Raw genomic sequence first — 26,662 nt, forward strand, 5'->3', positions numbered from 1 at the left:
AATAGGTAAATGTAACGTAAGAAAGGGGAAGGGGGGGAAAAGCCTCTCTAGGTGGGCGAACGTGTGGGCGAACCTTCCCGAGGAGAAACGGCGAGATCGGCACAACCGGTGAAGCATGTTCTACGTTGGGGAAACATATGATTTCTAAATACTTAAATGACTCAAATATTTTCATTTCTCATTTCTACAAACTAATCAAGTCAAGTGCGCAAGAAACGCGGCATGGAATTCAGATCGCATATATATAGACAGCTTTTAAGCCGCACCACCACGGCCACCAACACTCAACAAAGTCTTCTTCTGCTCCTCGGTAATACGGGCAAGCGGAAGAGGACGGGCTCCAGCAACAGTCGGAGCAGGAAGGAATCCGGTTTGCACGAGATAAGAAGCGTATAGACCAACTAACTCTTCGGTAACACCGGCACCAGCAGACACATCAACCCCTGACCACGCGGCGTCAGCCTTGAGAGCCGCAGCGGCATTGGTGTCGGATAGCTCGGGAGCCTTAGTGTTGGCAGGAAGGTCTGAAGTGACAAAGTGGTAGAGTGGCATGCTATTCAGAGATTAGCACTTGCTGGTAGAATGAAACGGTATACAAACTTACAGAGCATGTTGAGAGTCCTTGTCGTCGTGCTGACCGTCATTGACGTATTGCTCCAAGGCCAGAGCCCACGGAACGTAGTCAATCTGAGGGACGTTGTAGCCATAGAGTTCGAGAGCGCCAAGGAACTGTGAATGAATGATTAGATGCTTGCTTTTCCTAGAAAGGAGATATCCTTCTTACCTGGTTGAAACGTAGACGGGGGTGACCGGTGACGTGGGCCACACCGATAGGAGTGCGAGGAGGATGGAAGGCAGTGGCAATGACAATGCGAGCCACATGGTCTACCGGAACCATGTTGACAGTGTTGTTGATATTAGGACGAGCAGACAACTGAATGCAACCCTTCATCATGCGAATCAGGAAGTCGTCAGTGTTGGTCGTACCGGTGGTAGAATCACCCAGCACGTATCCAGATCGAATGATCGTTCCCTTCAATCCACGGCGACCAGCCTCGCGGACGAGGTACTCACCGGCCCATTTGCTTTGGCCATAACCAGTGCCGAGACCAACTGCGCTGCCCTCGAGATCATCTTCTTCGCTGACACCATCACCACCGGCCGCAAGGCTACGCTCGGATTCTTGGACGTAGTGATCCTTATCAAGAGCGCTAGTGGAGCTGACAAAGGCAAATTGCTTGGCCTTACCTGTACCACACAGCTTAAGAGCATCAATGGTACCCATCACATTGGCGGGCTTGAGAGTCGCATAGGGGTAGACCCAATGGACAAGAGCACCGTTGTGGATTACAGCATCGACACGGTTGGTGAGGTCATCCCACAATGCCTGCGAGAGACCGAATTGCGGGTTGCCAAGGTCACCACAGATTGCTTGAAGCTTGTTGTCCGTGGCCCATGATTCATCCCAGAAGCCATAAGCAGCGCAAGTGGATCGGAGACGCTCAAGAGCCTGCTCCTCGCTCTTGGCACGGACCAAGGCGACAACCTTGGTAGAGGGAGACTTGCGAGTGAGAAGATCACGGAGAATATGAGCACCCAGGAAGCCAGTGGCTCCGGTAAGGAAGACTGTAGGCTCGCTGTCGAGCATAGGCTCCGTCCGCACGGGGAATTTGTCGGGGAGCTCACTCACCAACTTCCGAGCATCCTTAGAGTATTCATCATCGGGCGCATTGTGAGCTTCCGCGTCACCCTTAGCAGGGTCGTCGCTGGTAGCAAAGGCCTCTCGGTCAAGTAGACGATCAATCTCACCGGCAAAGCCCTTCAAGGTAGGACTACGGAAGATGGCGTTCATGCTAATGTCAATACCACGCCACTTGCGTCGCAGATCGAAGAACATCTGCTGTGCAAGAATACTGTGACCACCAAGATCGAAAAACGAGTCATCTGGGCTAATCATACGGGAGGTCACGTTGGGGATGAGCTTAGCCCAGATCTGGGCAAGGGTTTGCTCAGTCTCGGACAGTGCTTGGATTGCAGACGAGCGCCGGCGAGGGGCGGCAGCACTAAGCTCTGCGGTGTCAGGGAAAGGCAGAGCTGGCTTGTCAATCTTGCCGTTGGGGTTCAGCGGCATACGCTTAAGAGGAATGATAACAGCAGGCACAGCGTAGGTGGGAAGCTTGCTGCGGAGATGGTCGCGAGCATCATCGCGCAGAGGACGGAAGCGTCGGAGCATACCAACCATACCCTCAGCAGAATCATCTTCTTGGATTCCCTTGCTCTCCAGCCACTGAGCCCACTTGCTCATATCAGGAACGAAGTAGCTGACAAGAGTTGGCTCCTCGAATTTGTCACGCCGGACCAGGGTGACATTCTCTCGGACCAGTGGGTGCCGAGACAGGTGAGTATCAATTTCACCCAGCTCGATACGGAATCCACGAATCTTGACTTGGTCATCAGCGCGACCCGAGCACTCGACATCACCAGTAGGAGTGTATCGTCCAAGGTCACCGCTGCGGTATAAGCGATCTCTCGGGCCAACATAAAACTCTCTCCACGGCTCCTTAGATTCCTGTGACTGAGCCTTATCCTTCTCAGTCCAGACCTCAGGCTTCACGAACCAGTTGGTCAAGAACTTCTTGGTGTTCAACTCGGGAGAGCCCAAGTAGCCTTCGGCGAGACCAGCAGCACGCACGTAGATCTCACCAACTTCACCGATAGCGCAGATACGAGTAGGGTCAAAGCGGTTAACAACGAGCATCTGGACGTCCAGCATACCACCTGCAAAACAACGTAAGCATTCGTCAAGGTAAATTTGTGGAAGAGGTTCTTACGGCCAGCTGGAATCACGTCCTTCATAGTGTCAAGGTAACCTTCCTGACTCGAGTAACTGGGAATTTCAAAGTAACTCACAGCACGCTGAGTCTCGGTGGTACCGTACATGTTTGTAATGAAGCAGTTAGGAGCCAGGCCTTGGAGCGAACGGCAGTCACGCTTGATCAAAACATCGCCAACGAAGAAGGCATGGTGAAGAGCAGGGAACTGCGCCGAGGCACCACCGACCAGAATCTGACCCATAGCAGGAGTCAGGTGAGTAACAGTGGCACCGTACTTCTGCATCCACTCGGCAAGCTTCTCGTTCTGGATATCCTCCCTGGCTGGGACCAATAGCTCAGCACCCAAGAACAAGGGTGTGAAGATATCTCTCTGAATGGGGTCGTGCGCAATACCACTCAGCATGGTGAACTTGTCGTTGGGGGTGAGCTTGAAGGTTTCGGACATCCAGGGGAAATAATAGGCAAGAGAGAAATGCCGTCCACGGACACCCTTAGGGCGGCCCTCCGAGCCAGATGTGAAAGACAGGGTCGGGGTCGAATCAGGGCCCACCACAACACCAACATTGCGAGACTTCAGCTCAACCTGGTTTGCGAAGATGTCCTGACCATTGACGGTACCACCAACAAGGGTTCCATCATCCTCAAGGGCAAGGGCAGGCACCTCAGTGCGGAGCTCGAGGTTCTCGGTGATGAAAGAACGGACGATATCCGAAAGCTCACCAGCATCCCGAGAGGCCTTGGCAATGCTGACCAGGGCACGGGGGCGAGCAACATCCAGGTAAATATTTTGACGCTCGGGGGGGTATGCGGGATCGATGACAGAGAATGTGGCACCTGCCTTCAAGACACCCATGACAGCAACAACCAAGTCTACACCGCGGTAGGCATACACCATAACGACTTCACCTCGCTGAATACCAGATTGCACAAGATGATGTCCGAGGATGTTGGAAGCCTCGTTAATCTGTTTATAAGTAAACTCTCTGTGGGGAGAGTTGTTTGACTTGGTTTCCACCACACAGATCTTCTCCGGGTGCTTCTCTGCATTGGCAGAGAAGATATCGTGAATAGCACCACGGAACTTAGACCAGTTGAGATCCTTGGTCGGGTCGGGCAGAAGAGCAAGCTGGTCCTCGGTCATCATGTCTACTCGGCCAATAGCCTCTTCCGGGTTTGCAGCCGCGTTGATAGTAATTTGTGCGAGCTGCTTGAGAATGGTAGCAATGCGCGCACTGGAAAAGAGACGCTGGTTGTAGTAGGCACCAAGCTCAACCTCTGAGCTGCCCGGTGCAACGTTAATTACCAGGTCAGTGCTATCAAAAGTGTTGGCGGGGTATTCCTGAGAGGCGGCTGGGGCATCATAGGCAGCGAATCGGAAAAGGGTAGGGGGTTGTTCGGTCTTAGACTTGTCCTGGATGTAGGACCGAAGGCTACCGAGGGGGACAATATCGGAGGCACCTTCTTGGAAGGCCTTGAGAGCATGATCAGTACGACCGCGGAGGAACGGATACATTAATAAAAAATCTTACCTTGTCCACTTTGGCATACAGCTGAGTAAAGGTCTCCGAGGCGCTAATGGGCACCCGGAGGACAAATGGACGGCCATCGTCACCGACGCTGGTACCCACAGCGATGTCCTCGTCACCTGTCAAACGAGCAACCAGGACCACAAAGGCAGTCAGGAAAACGGTGAAATCTGACGAGGAAGATGCAGAGAGCTTCTTCACAGCCAATTGAGTGTCCTTGGGAAGCTTGACAGACTCAAAGGCCTCAATAGTGCGTTTGCCATCTTGCTTTTGTGTGTCGGGGTAGTCTCTGGTCAATGGTGAGACAGTCAGGTTATTTAAGCGCTGTGACCACCTTTCGAGGCGGTCATGCAACGAAGCCGTTCCCACAGCCATGATTGTAACGATGACAATGCTTCGTACAAGTTGACGGGAAACTCGTAAAAAGCACAATGAGTCAACTATCCCCACGGAGGGGCAACGAAAAGTCCGATTTCGCTATGGTTGACGAGCAATGATTGGCTGGGTTGCTTTCCCCACACAAATTAGATGTCCACCGCCTTTGCCTCGCATGTCATGGTTAACTAGATCATTGATAATACGGAGTACAGGATACAGTGTACAGGACGTGTTCAAATAGAAATCTAATGAATTAGATACTTTTATTTAATGAACTATTACATACCTTATATCTTAGATATCAACTCAAGTAAGAACTACTGTTGTATAGAATATACTCCATGCATGCATATATGAGTAAGCTGGGACCCTTTTATGCCTGAGGCATCAAAATGTGGTCCGTCCAGCCTTGGTCTCGCGTCCTCAGGGGAGATTTGTCCCGACTGACATCATTGAGTCAAGGGCGCGCAATTTTCAGTTTTGTGTGCGAATGAGATTTCAGATCAATGGAATAACCTTGGAGTCTTTCATTCCATTCGATATCATCGCCAACTCTTTGTCAATACTGGACTGAATCGCCGCATCCGGTTCCTCCAGGCGATCCATACCTAAACAGTATCACGGGTGCGGCTTCACGACCCTGGCCCGTGTTGCTCTATTTTTCCTTTGACACCACCTATATACCCAACAGACCTGAGTGAAGGTCTGCTGGTGGATCGGATGTACACAAGATGATTCCACATCGCAGCACAGGTCTTTTGGCCATTATTGTTTTTGTTGCCCTCCTTCTCTTCATCTTCTCATCCTCACCCATCCCCAAAACCGCTGTCGAGGGAGAGGAAGTTTCAGGTCCTGCCAAGTATCTGCCTCAGCCACACCTTCCTTCTCTGAGTGATCTAAAGCTTCCGACGTTCCGAGCCCCTTCACATGAACCGCCGCCGGAAGAAAGAAACAGCACCAGCGGCGAGTCCAAATGGTTTAGCAACTGGGAATGGTTGAACCCCTTCTCCTCCGCCATTACCTTGGACGAAGACCGCTCCGTCCTTCCTCCCCTACACGAGCGTCGCCCAATCTACACATATTATAATCCCAAATATAATCCCAAGAAACACTCCAGCAGCGAGCAGAAGGAGGACCAGAAGGCCGACGCAGAGCTCCTTCTGACCTGGCGTCGAGCTTGGTTCGCGCAGGGATTCAGACCAATCGTCCTGACACCGGGCGATGCGATGAAGAACCCACATTATGAACTGGTGCAGAAACTCTCCATGACACCCGAGTTGGAGAATGAGGTATTCCGTTGGTTGGCATGGGGTCACATGGGATCTGGATTGCTCGCTGATTTCGAGTGCTTTCCAATGGGGCGATATGATGATGATCTACTGAAGGCTCTACGACAAGGCACCGACCCAGAATACTTAGTTCGGTTCGAGAACTTCCAAGGCGGTCTCTTTTCCGCGGAGAAGCATCGCATCGACGAGGCAATTGATGGAGCCGTCAAGAAAATGGATGAGAAGTCCACATCGTTTGGGGAGCTTATCAATCCGGACCTTTTCAAGGTGATGACCCCCAGCAGCCTTGCTTATTACAAGCATGCCACGATCGGCTCCCACTACCCGACATTGCAAGAAAAGATGAGCCACAGCCCGTCCAATGGACGAATGCTTTTGGCACAGCTAGTCAATTCCCATCTTCATAATACCTTCCAGAATTCGTTCCCAGCTGGGTTGGCCGTGCTGAAGCCTTTTCCCCAGCACACAACTGCCCTGGTGGAACCCGCCTTACGACTGGCGAAGGCACTCATTCAGTGCCCAGAATCTCCCGTTCCTGATTCCTGCCCACCCAACCTCCCCGACTGCCGCCCCTGCGGCTCTTCAAAGCAGCCCATGCTCATTAGCCAGCCCTCTACCTACAAGAAAACCAATTTCCTATTCACCATCGGAACTCTTCCTCATCCTTACACCCTTGTCAGCCTGCAGAAAAGTTCCGATGAGGTCACCACGCGCCAAATTCGTCGGGAAACCGAGCGGGATGCGTGGTTAACCGATGTGACCAAGGAAGACCTTGGCCCAGAAATGGGCAGCTCTTGGCGGGGTATGGCGTTCAAGCAGGTTGTGGCTGGCGACCAGGCTATTGCCACGTCACTTTGGATGACCGTCGAGTCTCTGCCTGCCGAAGCTGGTCAAACACTCCCTTCTAAACTCCTGGATGAGTTCGAATGGCAGTTTGGATTCAAGATCCCTCGTGTCGGTACCATCGACCCGAGCACCCCCAGTGACAAAGAAAGCGTGCAGAGCAAGACCCCCAGCCAGGAAGGTGTTGCCAGGGAATATGAGCTCCTCCAGAAGGCTCGGAGCGTTATCAGCAGTGATGAGCCAAATAGTGTGTCTAAAAGGAATGTCGCTGAGGCCTGGAATCTGGCCGATACGGAGGTTTGGCGATTCGTCAAAGCCTACCGGTAAGTCTATATATATATCCAATTCATTATCTACTTTTTTGCTGACTTATACTCTCAGGGCTCGGTCTGTTGTTGAGCGCATCCGCTGGGAAGAAGAGGAGAGAGGATTTGCTGGCTCACGTTAAATTTGTACTTTTTTTTTAATTTTCTTCTCCCATTTTTGATTTTGGTTATATATATACCAAGTGATGTGTGTATTTTTTTTCCTGTGATGTTTTCAGCATTTCCGGCGCCATGGATTTCTATTGGATGTTGAAGGTTACAGGTTACAGCACTTGTGGTTAGTAATGCAACGGGTTCTGATAGGCGTCCGTATCTCGGATTGTGGCGATACCCGTAGTTCCACGGTGGGGGCTCGAGTGGGGTTCCCTATCGAGACGTGCGGGCGAGTTCACTTGCTTGCCCCTCTTCATATGTTCTGACCCTTTCCATCGAGCTTTAGGAAGGTCTTTGCGGCTCCTGAGATATATAGAGACTGAACATGAGCACCTGAAGACAGCCGTGACCTGATTTTATTGTTGTATCCTGTCACTCCTTCACCATTCATCTGTCGCAATGGCGCCCGGTATCTTGAATACGGATCCTGAGGTGGCGGTTGAGAAGGTCACATCGCTAGCTCAGTTGACTGAGGACTGGGATGACACAATCCGCTTCTATCTTAACGGCACCAAGGTTGCTGTCGACACCGTTAACCCGGAAGTGACACTGCTCGAATACTTGAGAGGCATCGGGTTGACGGGAACGAAGCTTGGTTGCGCCGAGGGAGGTTGTGGCGCTTGTACAGTGGTAAGTCTGAATATAAGAATAAGTTTATGAATTGCTTGCTGAGCCCAGTTGCTGCTTTTCAGGTAGTTTCGCATATCAACCCCACCACAAAGAAAATATATCACGCATCTGTCAATGCTTGCATCGCTCCCTTGGTCAGCATCGATGGAAAACACGTCATCACCATCGAAGGAATCGGAAATGTGAATAGCCCCCATGCGGTCCAACAGCGGATCGCCGTTGCAAACGGGAGTCAGTGTGGCTTCTGTACCCCGGGAATTATTATGGTATGTGATTAGTGGCTACCCATACGCCCAAAGTATGTCCTGCTAATAAAGCGAAGAGCCTGTATGCTTTGCTCCGTAACGATCCTGTTCCTGATGAACATGCGGTCGAAGAGGCCTTTGATGGAAACCTTTGTCGCTGTACCGGTTACAGACCCATCCTGGACGCCGCTCAGAGTTTTAACTCCCGCAACAATTGTGGTAAAGCAAGTGCCAACGGAGGCTCGGGCTGCTGCATGGAAAAAGGCGCTGGTGGCTGTTGCAAAGGACTTTCTGCAACAACCGAGGATGAGGAGAGACTGGAGCCCAAATTCCCAGCGCCCGAATTCAAGGCCTATAATCCTGATACAGAGCTGATATTCCCGTCGGCACTGAGGAAACACGAGTACCGACCCCTTGTATATGGCAACAAGAGGAAGAAGTGGTATCGACCCGTGACTGTTGAACAGCTATTGCATATTAAGAGTATTCACCCTGAAGCTAAATTGATTGGAGGAAGCACGGAAACCCAGATCGAGATCAAATTCAAAGCGATGAACTACGCTGCTTCTGTTTATCTGGGCGATATCCCCGAGCTGAAGCAGTTCAAATTCCACGATGAATATCTTGAGATCGGTGCAAATATATCATTGACAGACTTGGAGACCGTCTGTGACGAGGCAGTCAAGCGTTATGGACCCGTTCGAGCCCAGCCCTTCAAGGCGATCAAAAAACAATTACACTATTTTGCTGGACGACAGATTCGAAATGTCGCATCTCCAGCTGGAAATCTGGCCACTGCGTCACCCATTGCAGACTTGAATCCCTGTCTTGTCGCAACAAACACCACTCTGGTTGCCAGATCACTCTCAGAAGAGAAAGAAATTCCTATGACGGAATTCTTCTTGGGATATCGAAAGACAGCTCTACCCCAAGATGCGATTATTTCAAGTCTTCGGATCCCACTTGCTGCAGAGAAAGGCGAATTTTTCCGCGCTTACAAGCAATCGAAGCGCAAGGATGATGACATTGCTATTGTCACATCTGCACAGCGAATTTTATTATCCGAGGCCAACGACGTGATTAGTTGCAACCTTGTGTTCGGTGGCATGGCCCCGTTGACTGTGTCTGCGAAGAATGCAGAGGCTGCTCTAGTTGGCAAGAAATTCACCGATCCTGCAACGCTGGAAGCTGTCATGAGCGCTTTGGAAGTTGATTTCAACCTCCCCTTCGGAGTCCCGGGTGGCATGGCAACCTACCGAAAGTCACTAGCAATGGGCTTCTTTTATCGATTTTACCACGATATCCTGTCCGGCCTTGAAGTAAAGTCTTCTGACCTGGACCCTGATGTGGTTGCTGAGATCGAGAGAGCCATCTCCACTGGGGAGAAGGACCACGAGGCGTCCGTGAAGTACCAGCAAAAGATCCTCGGCAAGGCTACTCCTCATGTCTCGGCACTTAAACAGGCTACTGGCGAGGCACAGTACACCGACGACATTCCCGTGCAGCAAAATGAATTGTTTGGTTGCATGGTACTATCCACCAAGGCCCACGCTAAAATTCTTAGTGTGGACTACGCGGCCGCACTGGACATTCCGGGTGTCGTTGATTATGTCGATCATAGAGACCTGCCTAACCCTGAAGCTAACTGGTGGGGAGCACCTGTTCCGGATGAGCAGTTCTTTGCCGTTGAAGAGGTGCGCACGGCCGGTCAACCTATCGGTGTTATTCTGGCTACCAGTGCTAAGATTGCTGAGGCGGGTATGCGAGCTGTCAAGGTGGAATACGAGGATCTGCCTGTCATTCTTACTATCGAAGAGGCGATCAAGGCGGAATCTTTCTTTGCTCATTACCGTTACATCAAGTGCGGTGATACAGAAGAGGCATTCAAGCAGGCTGATCATGTCTTCGAAGGCGTTTCGCAAATGGGCGGTCAAGAGCACTTTTATCTTGAAACCCAGGCTTGTCTCTGCATTTGGAAGCCAGAGGATGGCGAAATGGAAGTTTGGAGTGGCACTCAGAACCCAACTGAGACGCAGACCTACATTGCTCAAGTCACAGGTGTGGCTGCGAACAAGATTGTCTCTCGCGTAAAGCGCCTTGGAGGTGGCTTTGGTGGTAAAGAAACACGCTCTATCCAGCTAGCTGGGATCTGTGCCACCGCAGCTGCGAAGCTGAAACGACCGGTTCGCTGCATGCTTAATCGTGACGAGGATATCATAACCTCGGGTCAACGCCACCCATTCATGTGCAAATGGAAGGTGGGAGTGACAAAGGAGGGAAAGATCTTGGCCCTTGATGCCGATGTGTATGCCAATGGTGGTCACACGCAGGATCTATCTGGCGCTGTTGTTGAAAGAAGTCTGTCACACATTGACGGTGTGTACAAGATTCCCAACGTGCACGTGCGTGGTCGAATCTGTAAGACAAATACCGTTTCCAACACGGCGTTCCGTGGCTTCGGTGGCCCACAGGGTCTTTTCTTCGCAGAGTGTTATATTTCAGAGATTGCAGATCATCTGAACATCCCTGCAGAGGACCTTCGGGCTCTAAATATGTACCAGCCCGACGAGACCACCCACTTTCACCAACCACTCAAGGACTGGCACGTTCCGTTGATGTATAACCAGGTCCTGGAGGAGAGTAAGTACAACGAGCGACGGAAGGCGGTGACGGAGTACAACAAAGAGCACAAATGGTCCAAACGTGGAATGGCTATCGTACCAACCAAGTTCGGTATCTCCTTCACAGCTCTGTTCCTGAACCAGGCAGGTGCCTTGGTACACATTTACCACGATGGTAGTGTTCTTGTGGCACACGGCGGTGTTGAAATGGGACAAGGCCTTCACACGAAGATGGTCATGATTGCTGCGGAGGCTCTTCAAGTGCCACAAGACAGTGTCTTCATCTCCGAGACGGCTACCAATACTGTTCCCAATACATCTTCGACCGCCGCATCCGCCAGTTCCGATCTCAACGGCTACGCCATTTTCAACGCCTGTGAGCAACTCAACGAGCGACTCAAGCCTTACCGTGAGAAGATGCCCAACGCGACAATGAAAGAACTCGCACACACAGCATACTTTGACCGTGTCAACCTTTCCGCGCAGGGATATTACCGAACTCCCGACATCGGCTACGTGTGGGGTGAGAACTCCGGGCAAATGTTCTTCTACTTCACCCAAGGCGTCACCGCTGCCGAAGTGCAGATTGACACTCTAACTGGTGACTGGACACCTCTCCGCGCTGACATCAAAATGGATGTTGGTCGTACAATCAACCCGTCCATCGACTATGGTCAGATCGAGGGAGCCTATGTCCAGGGCCAGGGCCTTTTCACCACCGAAGAAAGTCTTTGGCACCGCGCCTCAGGACAGATCTTTACGCGTGGACCTGGTAATTACAAGATCCCGGGCTTCCGTGACATTCCCCAAATTTTCAATGTCAGCCTGCTAAAGGACGTGGAATGGGAGAACCTGCGCACGATCCAGCGTTCGCGCGGTATTGGTGAGCCGCCACTTTTCATGGGCAGTGCCGTTTTCTTCGCTATTCGAGATGCCCTGAAGGCAGCTCGGGAACAGTGGGGTGTCAAGGAAGTCTTGAGCTTGCGTAGCCCTGCTACACCCGAGCGCATTCGGATCAGCTGCGCCGATCCCATCATTGAACGAGCCCGGGTTCAACCAAAGGAAGGGGAGCAGAGTTTCTTTGTTGAGATTTGAGATTATCATCTTGGTTACGATTCACAGCATGTACGAATGTACGACAATATCCATACAAACATAAGTTGAGCTAGGTATGCATTTGAATCAATTAAGAATGGACAGATTGTATTCAATGTTTAGAGCTTTCCCGCGGCCAATGCTATTCTTTCCCGTATCGAGTTTTGTCACGACATAAGGATTGGAAGTTGAAAAAAGATATATGACCATTTTATTTAAGCTCAAGATTAACTATCATTAGCCATCTTAAAGACCAATAGAACGATCGGATCTTAGAAAGCCACAAAAGCCTTCTGATGTAAGCTTTCCCGTCGGCAAACCGATTCGCCGGATTCGGACATAGACGATCGCAACTCTCCGCAGCCCAGTAAAAACGGGCAAAAAATATTGAAGGCTCCACATTGTCGGAAGCGCATTCAAAAATTTTCTTGGCTTGAGCTGGGGTAAAGTCGCACTTGGAAATAATCATTCGTCAATGCTGGCATAGCTTCTCTTCAATTGCTGAGATTCGGGTTTCTTATTCTCCCGGAATTCGACCTATAGAGTAACTTCTATATCCGGAGAAGGCCCGAGCTATACGGAAAACCGTCGAACTTCAAGTCTGCCTGTCATGAGTGATGATGAGAATTATGATTTGGAGGGGAAGGGGGTGATTGATGGACCGCTCTCTGGTGATAAGATGGAGAAAACCTTCGACGCGAAAAATGATGTCTTTGGCGATGAGGACAACGCTGAGGTATGAATTTGTCCTATGGTCTTCAATTCTGAGTCATTGTTAATCACACCAAAAGATTAAATACCGGACTATGAAGTGGTGGCATTGCGGTTTTTGTGAGTTCCAATGGCAACATCGCCAACAACATCGCCAAATATTATCATTTTCTAACTCATTTTTGTAGTGATGCTTGCTGAGAATGTCTCTGTTGGTATTCTTTCTCTGCCTTCTGCTGTGGCCACACTTGGAATGGTTCCGTATGTGATTTGACTCACCAGATGTTAATAAAAGCTAATATTCAACAGCGCTGCTATCGTGATTCTCTTCGTGTCTGCTCTGTCTTGGTACACAGGCTATGAAATTGGACAGTTCAAGCTCCGCCACCCTCATATTCACAGTATGGGTGATGCCGGTGAGCTTCTGATGGGCCGCTTTGGCCGCGAATTGCTGGGAATTGGTCAGCTGCTGCTCCTGATCTTCCTTATGGCCAGTAACATTCTCATGTTCAACATTTTGATGAATGTTCTCACCAACCACGGCACTTGCACCTTGGTCTTTGGTGTCGTCGGTCTGGTCATCTGTTTCCTAGGCGCCTTGCCCCGTACTATGGACAAGGTCTACGTGATGTCTGTTATCTGTAAGTTCAGTCTTGTGTGAGGGCGCATTATATCGCTCTATAATCTGATTACGCGAAGAACGCTGAATTAACCTATCGGCAGCATTTTTGAGTGTCTTTGTTGCAACTGTTCTGACCATGATCACCGCCGGCGTTGAGAGCAAGGGTCATATCCCGATCCAGGTCACTACGGATGTTGGGTTCCGCGAGGGTTTCTTGGCTGTGACCAACATTATTTTCGCCTACCGTACGTTGAAACATTGTAACAATTGGGATGAGATAACTAACGTTGAATTTAGTCGCTCACATCGCATACTTTGGTTTCATGTCTGAGACCGAAGACCCTCGAACATTCAACAAGTCTCTTGCTATGCTTCAGATTATCGACACTGTTCTCTACCTAATCAGCGCTCTCATTATCTACCGCTACGTTGGACCTGATGTTGAGTCGCCTGCTATTCTGTCTTTGAGCCCTCTGATGAGCAAGATTGCGTGGGGTCTTGCTATTCCAACCGTGAGTCCAGCTGCCCTAATATTACATATGCATGCTAACAAAGCAAGACCATTCTCTCTGGAGTTGTGTTGGGCCACGTCGCTTGCAAATACATCTACGTGCGCATGTTCCGTGGCTCCGACGAGATGCACAAAAACACATTCCTCTCAATTGGATCCTGGGTCGCTATCTGCCTCGGTGTTTGGGTCATCTCTTGGGTTGTTGCAGAGTCGATTCCTGTGTTCAATGACTTATTGAGTCTTATCGTATGTTTCATGAAATCCCGCCTTTGATAAGAACCACGACTAATGAGAATATTTTACCTTTACAGAGTGCTCTTTTCGGAAGTTGGTTCAGCTGTATGTTTTCAAAGAATCCTCCCCTGCTTCTACCTCAATTGCTAATATGCTAAATAGTCGGTCTTCCTGCTGTTTTCTGGTTCCACATGAACAAGGGCCAATACTTCAAGGACTGGAAGAAGACATGTTTGACCATCATCAATGTTGGTGTCTTTGGCTGTGCTTTGGCTATTGTGAGTTTACTCTTGTGTCCTTGATACGGACGGAAGACTCGTACTAATTGGCCTTTTAGTGCGGATTGGGTCTGTGGGTATCTGGCGTCGCGATTCACAACGATTCTAGCTCCTCGTCTTGGTCTTGCGCTAATGACGTTTGAACGACATAAGATCCCGGCCTACCTATTGTTAATTCGACAGCACGTAAAAAAAAAGTTTGGCATTTTGTTTGGTTTTACGCATAGATGATATATTTTTCTAGCGACGACTGCACTACCACTATGATGACTTATAGGGTCACAAGATAATCAATTAATGTTGATATTCACGAAGAATAAAAATTCTACTGAGTTTGATTGCGATCTGTGGGATCTAAATTTTCGTGTCGAAACATTGAACAATCATAGTACAAAACGATGAAACGACATAACGCTAAGACACAAAACGCCCGTAATGCTTATGGTGAAAGGAAAACAAAGAAATACGCCATGACTAGTATTCTATGATCTTCTTCATCCCTTCACATCATACTCCACATAATTACTCTGCCTCAGACTAGGCTCTGATGTTACTTGTAGAGCTGTCCTTTGTCCGGCAAACCCAAGTTTTTCATCGGGATACGCATGGACATCATGGAATGGATCCTTCGGTACAGCGACAGCCCCTGCCTCATTAGCCTGGTACACCGGAGCTGAAGCTGGAGCAGCACCCCCACTCCCGGAGGTAAGCTTTGGCATGACTGTCAGAGGAATTTCGGTGAAGCCCCGAGAATCTGGTGGCGGCAGGGGATGATTAGGCACAGGGTCAATAGCATGACCACCACCATCACCACGATTACGGTCACGACCCCACCATAGAAACATTGCGCGGAAAATACCCATCAGAACGATCATTACCCAGATGAGGAAGATGGATGCTGCGATGATGGTTTCCTGACGGAGTGCTTCATTCAGCGTCTGAATAACATCGTCAACAACCTCGGTTATCTTGTTGGATGTTTCATCGCCTGCATCAGAGAGGAAACTATCGTCAGCAGTCCCGTTTGTGATACTCGCGTTTGCGCCTTTGGAGAAAACGTCGGTCGGGAATAGCGGGAGATCGAGGTGGGCGTTGTCCGAAACCCAGGTCAGACCCTTTTCGAAACTGGCGATTTTGAGACCGATTAGGCAGTTGAAAACCTCTTCGATTGGGTCTGCGAGAATTGTGTCTCCGAAGGTCTCGTTGAGGACACCGGTCACCTTTTCGACAAAGACATTGAGAGTTGTGTTGACTGCGGTGGTGGTTGTATTCACCCATCCAAGAACGTCCGTGTTGATTTCTTTGTCGAAGTTTGTAATATATCCGTTTGCGCTGTCTGCCCACTCTGTTGATGCGTTTTGTAGGGCTGACACCACCTTTTCGGCATACTCGCCTACTTCGGAACTAAGCGCTGGTACTTCCTTTGAGATTTCGTGGATGATAATCCATTGACATAAGCAGGCCAGCAAGGATGCGATAGCCAGGGCGAGAACAAAGAGTGCTGGCATTGAGGTTGCATATGCAACTGCCCACCGGACAATAATTTGTCGGCGACTATTACTGAATCGACTTGCGGCTTTGATACCAGCGGCAGCAGTGTATGGTCGAGAAACAATGTAGACAATGTCCATGGGATCATGGGCTTCTTTTCGGACGAGTTGTGCCCTCTCCTTCATCTGGCGCCATCTTCTAATTTCTTGGTATGCAGAGGGGACACAGGCCAGGACGGCCGCGACGATGCAAACAATAATGAAGATCTTTCGGGCGGTAATAGCGACATCTGTCACTCCGTCAAAGAAGCTGTTGATTCCATCGTTATCGTTGCAAAACGTCAACGATTTCTTGGCGGGGACTAAAAGGACGGAGCTGTCGAAGCTGTAGCTGCCCAGGGAATTGTTCAGCAGTTTTTTGACATCTTCAAAGGGCGTTTTGATCACAGTCTCAGTGAAGTTCTCTACGGTACTGAAGCTAGGGATCGAGTCATTGAGCTTGCTGATACTCGTATCGACGGATGAAGGAATGGACCAACTGTTCAGCTCGCTGAGAGAACTGTTGAGATTCAAGGTTGGAATAGAAGCACCTAAGTCATTGATCACATCAATCACATCATCAAGAGCGGTTTCAAATGTCTTGACGACACTGGTGATATCCGACTCAGCAGCCTTGATCGTTTTGTTCACACCATCAACAACATCTTCGATCAGCACTGTTGCCGCTTCCACCACACCTTGTACAGCCAGGGTGATCAGACAGAGGTAGGTTTGGTACATCATCTTGAGAACAAAAAGAATCATTTCTTCGGCAGCAGTAAGAACTAGATCTAGCATGGTGTTCAAACCGCTGACTGCATCAGTAACACCAGCGGCAACCAGCTCGTTGACTCCCGTCGCGAGGTAATGCGGCATCGACGCCATAGCACTGCCCATGGATTCGACTGAGGTGCATGCCGAGAGGGCTTCCCGTTTGGCGCTGGCCATGTCGCTTCGTATATTGCCGATCGCGAGAAGGATTCGAACAAGAACAAGCAGAATCAAGATCGTCCAGCGATTGATCCATACTTGGGACAGTCGGGCTCTTAGCCCGAGATATGGTGTGAGACCATCAGGATGAGCTGGGATAATCCGCCCATCTGCCGGATTGTGTGCACCGTACGGTGGAAGCAAAGGAAATATTGATCGAGTCATTGTGGTAGGTGTGTGGTGACTGGACTTGAGGACGATGTGAAAAGATGGGAATCGTGTCGAGAATGTCACAGAGCAGGTCAAGTAGGATCAGGAATAAAGAAAGCTAATAAATAAAGAGATCGAGTGAATAAATAGTATGGATCAATCAGTAAGCATGTTGCGTCGACCAGCGATGAGTGAATGTGGAGAAATATTCAACGAGAACAGCAAAGAAATAAGGAAATGCAAATGTCAGAACATTGGAAATAAAGGCGTATGTAGGACTACATATAGCATATTATGAAGAGCAAGCTAAATAAGATCGATTTCTGGACTGGCGCTAACATGATCTACGCAAGGTCCAGTTCTTACTACAAAGAAGTGACCCATCGGAAGCAGGCAACGACCCTGCTTAACACTTGGAATGACCATTAAGAGTGAGTCATAGACTTTTGAAACAAAGACTGCCACAAATACGGAGACTAACAACGGGTGGTTTGTTTCACCTGCCAACAAAGCGCGTAGATGGCTCCTGTCATTGTAAAACTGGTGGAGATCCAAATATAGCCCAGCGCTTAGCGCCCGCCGCTATCAGCCAATCATCTACTTATAAGGCACTGGGGCTCAAACAAGAGCCATATTCATAGTAGCAATATTCAAAATGTTGTGACTAACATCATATATAGATAGGTAGACGTACAGTGGTCGTTATTTACTAGTACTACTAAGTTGTTCTAGAAATCTAACCATATTAATTATGAGTGATACCTCGAAAATTATCCTTACCTAGGTAACTTGAAATCAGATTTTAATCCCAGCGTATTAATAACATAATGAATGGCTCATTTACATTAAAATAAAATAAAAAATATTTCATGAATAAAATAGTCATAGTAACTTCTAAAGTTTCGAGTTGGAATACTTTATCATAAAGAAAGAGATAGATTATTGTTGGTTGGTCACGTGACATACGTCATTTGATACACATCACGTGTATCGATCTACCCTACTTCTAGCAGAGCCTCATATTAAGAGTCCAATGACTTTTAGCTATACTATGGTACCAAGTAGCTGGAGAAGTGACCATGTGGGTAGCATCTAAGGTGGGCAGTAGCATCTAAGGTAGGCAGTGAGGCTAGAAGACCAGTATATACTTACAACTCTACTTTTTGAGTCTTGATATACAAGACTCGGAGATATAATAATTAATTTCAAATTGATATTACTCAGAGGGTACTTAGTACTCATAATTATACTGGGGCAAAGATAAGGTAATAGGGTAAGCAACTATTAAAGATGTGAAAACTAATTTGAAATTAATAAAGGAGAGTGTTTGAAGTGAAGTGAAGAACTGGCAAAACGCGTTATCTCTTCTAAACGTATCTCCAAACGCGTATTTTTCAAGTGCTGGATGTTCTCCTCCACTGCCTACTACTCCCTCCCATCCCCTTTTTTCGTTTCTTTCGTTTCTTCGTATCTTTCGACATCTCCACATCTCCACATACGAAATACGCCGCGAATGAAATTTGAAGAAACCCAGCAATGAATTTACGCGCACAAGTATGACCGGACCAAGCAGGCAGAGAAGAAAGGCGGCTGCCAAGAAAGCCAAAGCCGCTAAAGCTGCCAAAACCGCTGAGCTGGCTGCAGGTAAGAATCCTTATATGCAAGATTCAACTGGTTATTAATCGCCTTTAGCCGAGCCAGTCGTTAAGGACCAGAGCCTTAGAAGCTGGAAGCGAGAGAGGCAGAAAAAGAATAGAGCCGCAAGAGCTGTAAGAGCCGTGGCGGAGGACGGGGGTATTGCAGGGTCGTCGGCGTATCAAAGCCTGTATGACTTCTCCCAGGAGGGGTCATTCCATACGGCGGTTGATGACCCATGCACTCCTCCGTTCGTTACGCCAGACCCACGCACTCCCGTGAGAGCGTTTTTCCTGGAGACCGAAGAAGGTAAGCAACGATATCCAGAACTTAACTTCACCCACAACACCATTTTCTCCCTCCCTTCACATCAACAGTGCCCGATTTGTTCAGTCCACTCCCACTACTTTAAACACGTTATTCACATGTCTTTTCAAACAGAACAGTTGAGAATGAGTGATTACTTAGTCCCCCCTAAGGATGGTTTCAGCCTTCACGAGATGGGTACGCATACATATCCCGTGCCGTGTTCAAAAGAACAACGGATAGTTTCTAATATTACCGCAGCGGCTCCATCTCCCACCAGGTCATTGCCCGCAATGGAAGTCTCCCTCACCACTCCATTGGCGCATGTCAGGGCAGCCAGCAATCCCGACAACCGATCTGATTCGGCTCAAGTACCCTCTCCCTCCATTCAGCCCGCCGATCTTGAAGACACGTCCAATGTGGACGGTGGGCACCACCGGTCAAACAGTGCTCCGACCACCCGTGACGACGCAGTCTGGCTTCGTCAACAGGTCAAGCGAGGTAAATACAAGGAGCGAGTGAAAGTACGCCAGGAGTCAGAATTTGGACCGGAAAACCCACAGAAACAGGTTCAAGGAAAAAAGCACCCCCAGAAGACGGCTGCGGAACTTAAGAAAATGCACAATGCCCGCCTGGCAACTGAACCCACGCAGACCACTGCCCGAAAAACTTCCCTGTCGACTGTACATGCTGAGGCATCATCACTCGTTGTCGACCACGAATCTTCCACTTCAGTCGGAAGTCCATCGAGTGATGAAAGTACGGGAACGAGCCGAGCTATCTCAACCGATCCGGCATGTTCTCCAGCCCAGCCACCACCAGCTGTTACTATGCCAGCAAACAGACGTCTTACTGTCTTTAACTTTAGGCACCTGAATTTTCATGCGGAGGAATCCGATTCTGAGTCAACAGAACAAGGCTCCGAGGCGAGAATCGCTGCTAGGGTTGGCAGCCTAGCCACGCCCGGCCTTATCACGGAGATACCAGCGGGAGAAACCCCACGGAAAGCTTCAACTTCCTTGAGCCCTTCTCAGACGCCCGACGGTAAAGCAATGGTGGAAACAGCCGGCAGATCGGACGGTACGCCTGTTCCCAGTGGTGCTCAAAAGAAGCACTACCACAAAGCGGCCAAGGAGCCAGCGAAAAACTTCCAAGGCATTTCAGCTGCGAATCCCGTCAAGCTTCCGGGCCGGGCCGCCCAGAAATACCGGCCACACAAGGCGAGAGAAGCTGCTGCGCTTAATGCAGCCCGTCAAGCTTCCTCTGCTGAGGATACTGAAATCCTTTCGATCGAGTGTGCTATGTCAAGCTGCCACAACGAGTGCCGCCTTTGGGATAAGCTAGTTTGTATCTGTCCTTATTGTGGACCTTTGGCGGCAGTCCGATATTGCTCAAAGGAACACCTCCGAGAGGATGTCAAGCTCCACTGGCCCTGGTGCGGGAAGCTGATGGTGGATCGGCCTCTCAAAGTGCATTCCATTCCGGATGATGTTATGGCTGGTCCCCCTGCGATCCCATGCATCGACAATTGGAGCCACCCTGCGCGTCATCGACAGTCTATCTGGTTCAGCACCAGTTTCATAGAAGGTGATTACTTCATCTTCGCGGACCATGAGGATCGATTTGCCACACTCCCGGGGGAGGTCGAGGTGCTCTGCTCGCCACGTGTGTTGCAAGCAATTCGCTGGAACCATCCCGCCGAGAGAGACCAGTTCCGCCGTTGTCTTGCAGTCTGCCTTCTCGCCTCGGTTCAGGTCCAGAGCCTGGTTAACTTTCTCTACAAGATGATTCGCGATTACCTCCGGATTCGGCATCTTTGGACGGGCAATATGGACGAGATTGTCCAAGACCAGCTTTTCCGCGAGACAGGCGTCAAAGTTCTGATTTCTTACAGCCATGCATGCCCCACCGAATGGAATGGTCTCCCTCCGAAGCATTGCCTCGATCGCCAATGCATAGCTGATCGCAAACAGTGGTTGGGTGATTGGGGCTGGGGTCGTGGTTTCGAACGCCTTTGCCAGTTCATGGAGGCCCAGTATTGGATCCTCCGTGCGAATCGAACCACCCACCCTGATTGTCAATCTCTTCAAGGACGAATCTGCGGTGTAGGATACGGAGAATGGGTCCCTCGACAGGACCGGCGATTTTTCCGTCGCGGCGAGGGTTGGGATGGGGAGGGTACCGGCCCCATGGAGATCGAGGGTCCATACTGATCTCCGGGTTCATAAGAATATCGACCCATTCAACGCTGTAATCCTTGTGATGGCTCGTTTCCGTTTCTTGTGGGGGAAGGGGTCCATATCTAGGCTGAGTGCTTTATTGTGTGTGGTCAAGGTGTCTTGTACAGCTCAGATCATGGATGCTCTGCGTTTTCATGCCGATGTCACCATCGGGGTTTCATCAGTGGGAATTGGACTCAAAAACCTTCGTTGACTGCATGTGCCGCTTGCACTCAACGACCCGGGACCTTTCCTATCTGTTCTGTGTGTTTGCGTTTCGATGACATTCTGCCAATGGCACTGTCGGGATCTCATCAGAGAGAATTGGACTGAAAGACCTTTGTTGACTGCATGTGCCGTTTGCACTCAACGACCTAGTCCCTTTCCTATCTGCTTTTTTCTTCGCTTTTTTTCGCTCTGTTCGTTTCGCTGGTGTTTTCTCTTTTCCTCTTTCGTTCCTTTCGTTTCATTTATTGCTGTCCTTCTCGCCTGTTCCTGTTTACAAACAGAGCACGATTGAAGCACTTTCATGTTTCGTTAGTGGAAAAGTTTCCAGCGTTTAGCGTCTGCAGCGTCTTTCTTATCGCGTTGTTTTTTGTTTCCTGTTCTTTCTTTCTTCTCTTTTTTCTTTTCGCTGTTGCTTTTGTTTCCTTGGGACAATCAGTAATTAGATAGATGTAGATTCCTCGTAGGACGTACGATTAAAAAAGCACTCTAGAGTAGATGACGTAGATATTATCTAGGCGAAGCTTGTAGTGCATGATATTAGAGTTAACATTTTAATTCCAGTAGATTCAAGTTCCTACTTATTCATACCCATATACGAGTACATAGTTGTGTAGTAACATGCTCACTGGATATACTTCTTCAGACCACGTAGTCTCTCCTTGGCACTCTCAAGAACATCATCGTTCTTACACACGGCAAATCGGAGATAGTCCTCAGCAATGTGCGTGTTAGCATCAGTATAGAACTCCGTGGGCGGGATCGCAGCAACCCCAACTTCGTGGATCAAGAACCAGCAAAGCTTGAAGTCACGGGGGCGGTTGGCCACATGCGGTGGGAATGGGTAGTCTGCGGGGAGCTTGACAGAGGACATGTTGGCCAAGACGAAGTATCCGCCTTCTGGTTCCGAGTACTAATCACAATATTAGCAAAATATCGTCGGCTAGGAATCGAAGTCCACATACCGGAATGCCCAACTCGTCAAAGATCTCACAGAATCGGTCCATTTTCTGCTTCATCTCATTCCGACTCTCATCCCAAAATCCCACCTTGTCGGCTTCCTCAAAAGCAGCAGCAACTGCTTCCTGGAGAGGAGAGACACTGCTGTAACAAATGCGGGTGTGTGCACCAGCCACATACTTGATCAAATGCTCGGGTCCGATGAGATATCCTACACGCCAACCGGTGGCATAGAAGGCTTTGCCAGCAGAGCCCACGGTTATGGTGCGCTCGTACAGCTCGGGGGAAAGGGTTGCAATTCTGGTGAAGGGGACATAAAAGAGGCGGTCGTAGACCTCGTCGGACAGGATGATCAGGTTGTATTTCACACAGAGGTCACCAATGCGCTGGAGCTCCTCTCGTGAAAACACCTTGCCAACGGGATTGTGACTGATATAATTAGCGATAGACATATATTGCGATATCGAAGTTCTTACGGTGAGTTGAGAACCTGTAGAGATAGTTAGCATTTGCATTTCTCTTGATGCGTTAGGGGGCACTGACAATCATTCTGGTCTTAGAATTGATGGTGTTTTCCAGCTCCTCAAAATCGATAGCCCACTCAGAAGCTGAGGATGTCCTGGTAGCGCCATCCTTGGGAGGGTGGAGCGGAACATAGCGGATAGTACCACCGGGCATCTCGATGTTGCTAATGTACCTGCAGATGGCATTGAGCATGGCGTGCAGCACCCAAGGAGGGGCCAATACTCACTGGTCGAAAAATGGCTCGAAAACAATTACTTCATCACCGGGCTCAATGAATCCCATGAAGGCGCTCAACATTCCTGGTAGAGTGGAGCCCTGTCAGTTGTTGTACTAAGTATTTCTACCATCGTTGAAGCTCACCCTCGTTGGCTCCAGTCGTAATTGCGACCTCGGTTTCTGGGTTCAGGGTTCTGCCGAAGAAAGGCGAATACGCATCCGCAATGGCCTTCTTGAGACGAGGGCGACCCTATGTGCTGTGAGCCTGGATCCTGACCCAATTGTTCGCGTTGACCCATGTACCTTGGTCGGAGAGTATTGATTGCATTCCACCCGGTCGAGAGCTTCCTTTGCAGCATCAATCGCGAACTTCGGAGGGTTGTAGCCACTTCATAGAAATATATTCATTAGTCTCTAACAATTGAGGCGATATAGCGCTCAAAGATCCTGGTACTCACAAAAATCCCTGGCCCATGTTCACGATCGGCTGGACAGGCGATGCAGCGGCTGCTTCATTGACAATAGACCTAAAGATCCGATGTTAAGAGACCCATGCCCAATGCTATCAGCTTCGTGTAATCCATACCAAACATCCTGTCGTTGCCCCGCTACTCTCTTTGCGGGGCGAAAGGGATCGGGCCGCGGAGCTGTTGCCGACATTGTTCGTACGAATCCAGGAAGGCCGGGGTAGATAGTAGGGCGAGACAGTCGAGAGGTAGATCGGGCGAAGATGGAAAGAGAGGCGTGACCAGCAATCATGAGGGGAAGAGGGTGGCTGTCAGTATCAAATAAGTGTGGTACCTGCGGAGTGGGAGTCATCCAGCGCCAATGGCCAATGGCGTGCTTGGGGTTCCCGCCTCGGTGACCTCCCGGAGTATAAGGCTTATCGAAGTTGGTGATACAGCAACAACTACCCCGTATATCCAATCGCTCTATAGGACAAAGCACAATTACAGGAATCGTCCCGACTGGTTTTTGTTTATTTTACAATGTTTACAGGTCGCCGGATTCCTTGAATCACGTCATATAGACCCGTTGCTTACGTGCGTGCTAACCATATGATCGTGATCAAATTCCCAGTTTTGTGGCAGAGAACTGGAAACCCACAGTGAAACAATGTGATACATCGATAGTGTAGGCCAATTGACCTTATCCTACCATAATCATTGGCTGGCATTTTTGACCGCACAAGTGAATCCTGGTCAATCCAGGCATTAAGGCATCACCGGTTCATCCTGATAAGAAGCTTTACATAAGCCTTATCGCGACGCGTCTCCGCATTTAAACAAATGTAAGCTTTCGTGCTCAATCTAGTCATTCGTGGTTGTGGTTGTCAAAGTCAGGAGCCATGGTTTCCTGTCCTATCTGTCAGAAATCTGTCGCTCAGTTGAAGATTAACGATCATCTTGATTCCGGCTGTCAGAGTTTCGTTGAAGAACCGTCTTCGTCCCCAGTCGAGCTATCCGCCTCTCAGAGAGCCGTCCCGAGTATATTCCAACCTTCGTCCGCACGCAAAGCCTCCCAATCCAGTATCCCAAAAGAATCTCCATCTCGCAGTATACCCACTCCACGCCCAAACGGCAAGCGATCGTTCACACAAGACACTCCAACACGAGAGAATGGTGCAAAGGAACCCAATGGAGATCAGGTGGAGCCGCAGGCCAAACGTCCAAAAGTCAATGCTTTCCAAAGAGCAGCTCCGCTTGCAGAACGGATGCGCCCCAAGAAACTTGACGAAGTCTGCGGCCAAGAACTAGTCGGTTCTTCCGGGGTACTCCGTGGGCTTATCGAACAAGACCGGGTCCCGAGCATGATTCTTTGGGGAAGCGCCGGCACAGGCAAGACAACCATTGCGCGAGTGATCGCATCTATGGTCGGCAGTCGATTTGTGGAAATAAACAGTACCAGCAGTGGAGTTGCCGAGTGCAAAAAGATCTTCGCTGAAGCCCGGAGCGAGCTTGGTCTCACGGGCAGAAAGACCATCATTTTCTGCGACGAGATCCATCGATTCTCCAAATCACAACAAGACGTCTTCCTTGGTCCCGTGGAGAGTGGCCAAGTGACTTTGATCGGTGCTACTACCGAAAATCCATCCTTCAAAGTCCAAAATGCCCTGCTCTCCAGATGCAGAACATTTACCTTAGCAAAACTCACCGATGAGGACATCGTCTCTATTCTTCAACGTGCTTTGAGAGTAGAAGGGCCGAACTACAACCCATCGGAGTTGGTTGATGACGAGTTGATTCGATATCTAGCCCGATTCGCGGATGGGGATGCTCGGACCTCGCTCAATCTCCTGGAATTGGCAATGGATCTTTCCAAAAGACCGGGTATCACCACAGATGATCTCAAACAGTCTTTGACCAAAACCTTAGTGTATGATCGTGCCGGTGACCAGCATTATGATACAATCTCTGCTTTTCACAAATCTCTTCGAGGCAGCGATCCAGATGCGGCCCTATACTACCTGGCGCGCATGATCCAGTCCGGTGAAGATCCTCTATACATTGCTCGACGATTGATTGCCGTCGCTTCCGAGGATATTGGCCTAGCAGACAATAGTATGCTCACACTAGCAATCTCCACACACTCTGCTGTAGAGAAAATCGGACTCCCCGAAGCAAGAATCAATTTGGCTCATGCAACTGTCGCCATGGCGTTGTCGAAAAAGAGCACACGGGCATATCGTGGACTGGCCAACGCCTTTGCCGCTTTGGATGAACCTGGCATTGCAGGCCTGCCTATTCCTATTCATCTCAGGAATGCACCGACCAAGTTGATGAAGGAACTAGGGTATGGCAAGGAGTATAAGTATAATCCAAATTATGTGGATGGCAAGGTTGAACAAGACTACCTCCCAGAGGAGATTCTCGGCCGTAAATTTCTGGAGGATTTGGATCTTGGTACACAACGAGATCCAGCTTTGTACAGTACCACGCGCAGGGGCAATTGAGAAAGTTGCAAACGACAACGTATCTGCCTTCAAACCTGGTATCCTATCTGGTATCCTACCTGGTATTCTACCTACTAGGTATGATACACAGCATGCACGCCAAATCTTCCCGGCGTCTAGATTATCAACTCCGCAAAGTCAGTGCAAGTCACCCGTGGATTCTGCACCACCCACTGGATCTAGACTCATGATCAGAGTATTCCAAGTTTTGAACTGACCAATGACATGTTCATACGCGTGACTTGACTTCGCTCAGATTCACGCGATGCCCGAATGGGAAGCGGCTCTGCCCTCACACCTCGTTACATAAGCTTTCGTTCCTGCCTCATATTGAATAAGAGGAAATCAGTCCATCTGTGGCAAAGTCTTCATGCTTCACCTGTCACTCTTTTGGGGCCTCAACTTAAGTTGGTAGCTTGCCCACCTTCACTCTTTCTTTTCCCCTCACCCTCACCTGGGTAGCAGTGTCTACTTTCGTTTATCAAGTATCTCAGTGTGTCAAAGTACCATGGCGCACAGTGGTGGAGCATCCGAGTATGCCCACTCTCCACGCCCGATGTCCCCGGAGTATTATCCGGATTCCAGGATTATCTTCGCGGGCACCATGAATCCTGTACGTTGTTGTCCTCTCAAGACCTCATCACAAACCCCATGCAAG

The 26,662-nt window shown here is 49.4% G+C and overlaps 8 protein-coding genes across 8 annotated transcripts; 5 read left to right on the forward strand and 3 right to left on the reverse strand.

Moving 5' to 3' along the window:
* Positions 1–255: 255 nt before the first annotated feature.
* Positions 256–4,735, reverse strand: aarA (L-aminoadipate-semialdehyde dehydrogenase; the record flags this gene model as incomplete). The annotated part of the gene is made up of 5 exons (XM_057135265.1): positions 256–553; positions 605–729; positions 785–2,778; positions 2,832–4,305; positions 4,364–4,735. 5 exons carry the CDS (start codon positions 4,733–4,735, stop codon positions 256–258), a joined length of 4,263 nt encoding a protein of 1,420 aa, XP_057001201.1.
* A 734-nt stretch (positions 4,736–5,469) lies between these two features.
* N7520_001331 (uncharacterized protein) lies at positions 5,470–7,318 on the forward strand (the record flags this gene model as incomplete). The annotated part of the gene is made up of 2 exons (XM_057135266.1): positions 5,470–7,193; positions 7,252–7,318. 2 exons carry the CDS (start codon positions 5,470–5,472, stop codon positions 7,316–7,318), a joined length of 1,791 nt encoding a protein of 596 aa, XP_057001202.1.
* Positions 7,319–7,748: 430 nt separating this feature from the next.
* Positions 7,749–11,940, forward strand: N7520_001332 (putative xanthine dehydrogenase HxA; the record flags this gene model as incomplete). The annotated part of the gene is made up of 3 exons (XM_057135267.1): positions 7,749–7,979; positions 8,042–8,245; positions 8,302–11,940. 3 exons carry the CDS (start codon positions 7,749–7,751, stop codon positions 11,938–11,940), a joined length of 4,074 nt encoding a protein of 1,357 aa, XP_057001203.1.
* A 610-nt stretch (positions 11,941–12,550) lies between these two features.
* N7520_001333 (uncharacterized protein) lies at positions 12,551–14,439 on the forward strand (the record flags this gene model as incomplete). The annotated part of the gene is made up of 10 exons (XM_057135268.1): positions 12,551–12,676; positions 12,732–12,771; positions 12,840–12,912; positions 12,961–13,292; positions 13,375–13,518; positions 13,571–13,785; positions 13,833–14,030; positions 14,096–14,123; positions 14,181–14,296; positions 14,356–14,439. The coding sequence occupies 10 exons, from the start codon at positions 12,551–12,553 to the stop codon at positions 14,437–14,439; spliced, it is 1,356 nt and encodes a 451-aa protein (XP_057001204.1).
* A 351-nt stretch (positions 14,440–14,790) lies between these two features.
* prm1 (pheromone-regulated protein PRM1) lies at positions 14,791–16,980 on the reverse strand (the record flags this gene model as incomplete). The annotated part of the gene is made up of 1 exon (XM_057135269.1): positions 14,791–16,980. The coding sequence occupies one exon, from the start codon at positions 16,978–16,980 to the stop codon at positions 14,791–14,793; it is 2,190 nt and encodes a 729-aa protein (XP_057001205.1).
* Positions 16,981–19,199: 2,219 nt separating this feature from the next.
* On the forward strand, positions 19,200–21,119 carry N7520_001335 (uncharacterized protein; the record flags this gene model as incomplete). The annotated part of the gene is made up of 1 exon (XM_057135270.1): positions 19,200–21,119. The coding sequence occupies one exon, from the start codon at positions 19,200–19,202 to the stop codon at positions 21,117–21,119; it is 1,920 nt and encodes a 639-aa protein (XP_057001206.1).
* An 856-nt stretch (positions 21,120–21,975) lies between these two features.
* On the reverse strand, positions 21,976–23,810 carry N7520_001336 (kynurenine--oxoglutarate transaminase; the record flags this gene model as incomplete). The annotated part of the gene is made up of 8 exons (XM_057135271.1): positions 21,976–22,263; positions 22,316–22,800; positions 22,850–23,007; positions 23,062–23,134; positions 23,196–23,301; positions 23,355–23,439; positions 23,510–23,578; positions 23,638–23,810. 8 exons carry the CDS (start codon positions 23,808–23,810, stop codon positions 21,976–21,978), a joined length of 1,437 nt encoding a protein of 478 aa, XP_057001207.1.
* Positions 23,811–24,399: 589 nt separating this feature from the next.
* N7520_001337 (ssDNA-dependent ATPase MGS1) lies at positions 24,400–26,004 on the forward strand (the record flags this gene model as incomplete). Its single annotated transcript, XM_057135272.1, has 1 exon — positions 24,400–26,004. The coding sequence occupies one exon, from the start codon at positions 24,400–24,402 to the stop codon at positions 26,002–26,004; it is 1,605 nt and encodes a 534-aa protein (XP_057001208.1).
* Between the last annotated feature and the right edge of the window lie 658 nt (positions 26,005–26,662).

This window comes from Penicillium odoratum, assembly GCF_028828045.1.
Source record: "Penicillium odoratum strain IBT 22623 chromosome Unknown utg000001l_segment0_segment0, whole genome shotgun sequence".
Lineage (NCBI taxonomy): Eukaryota > Fungi > Ascomycota > Eurotiomycetes > Eurotiales > Aspergillaceae > Penicillium > Penicillium odoratum.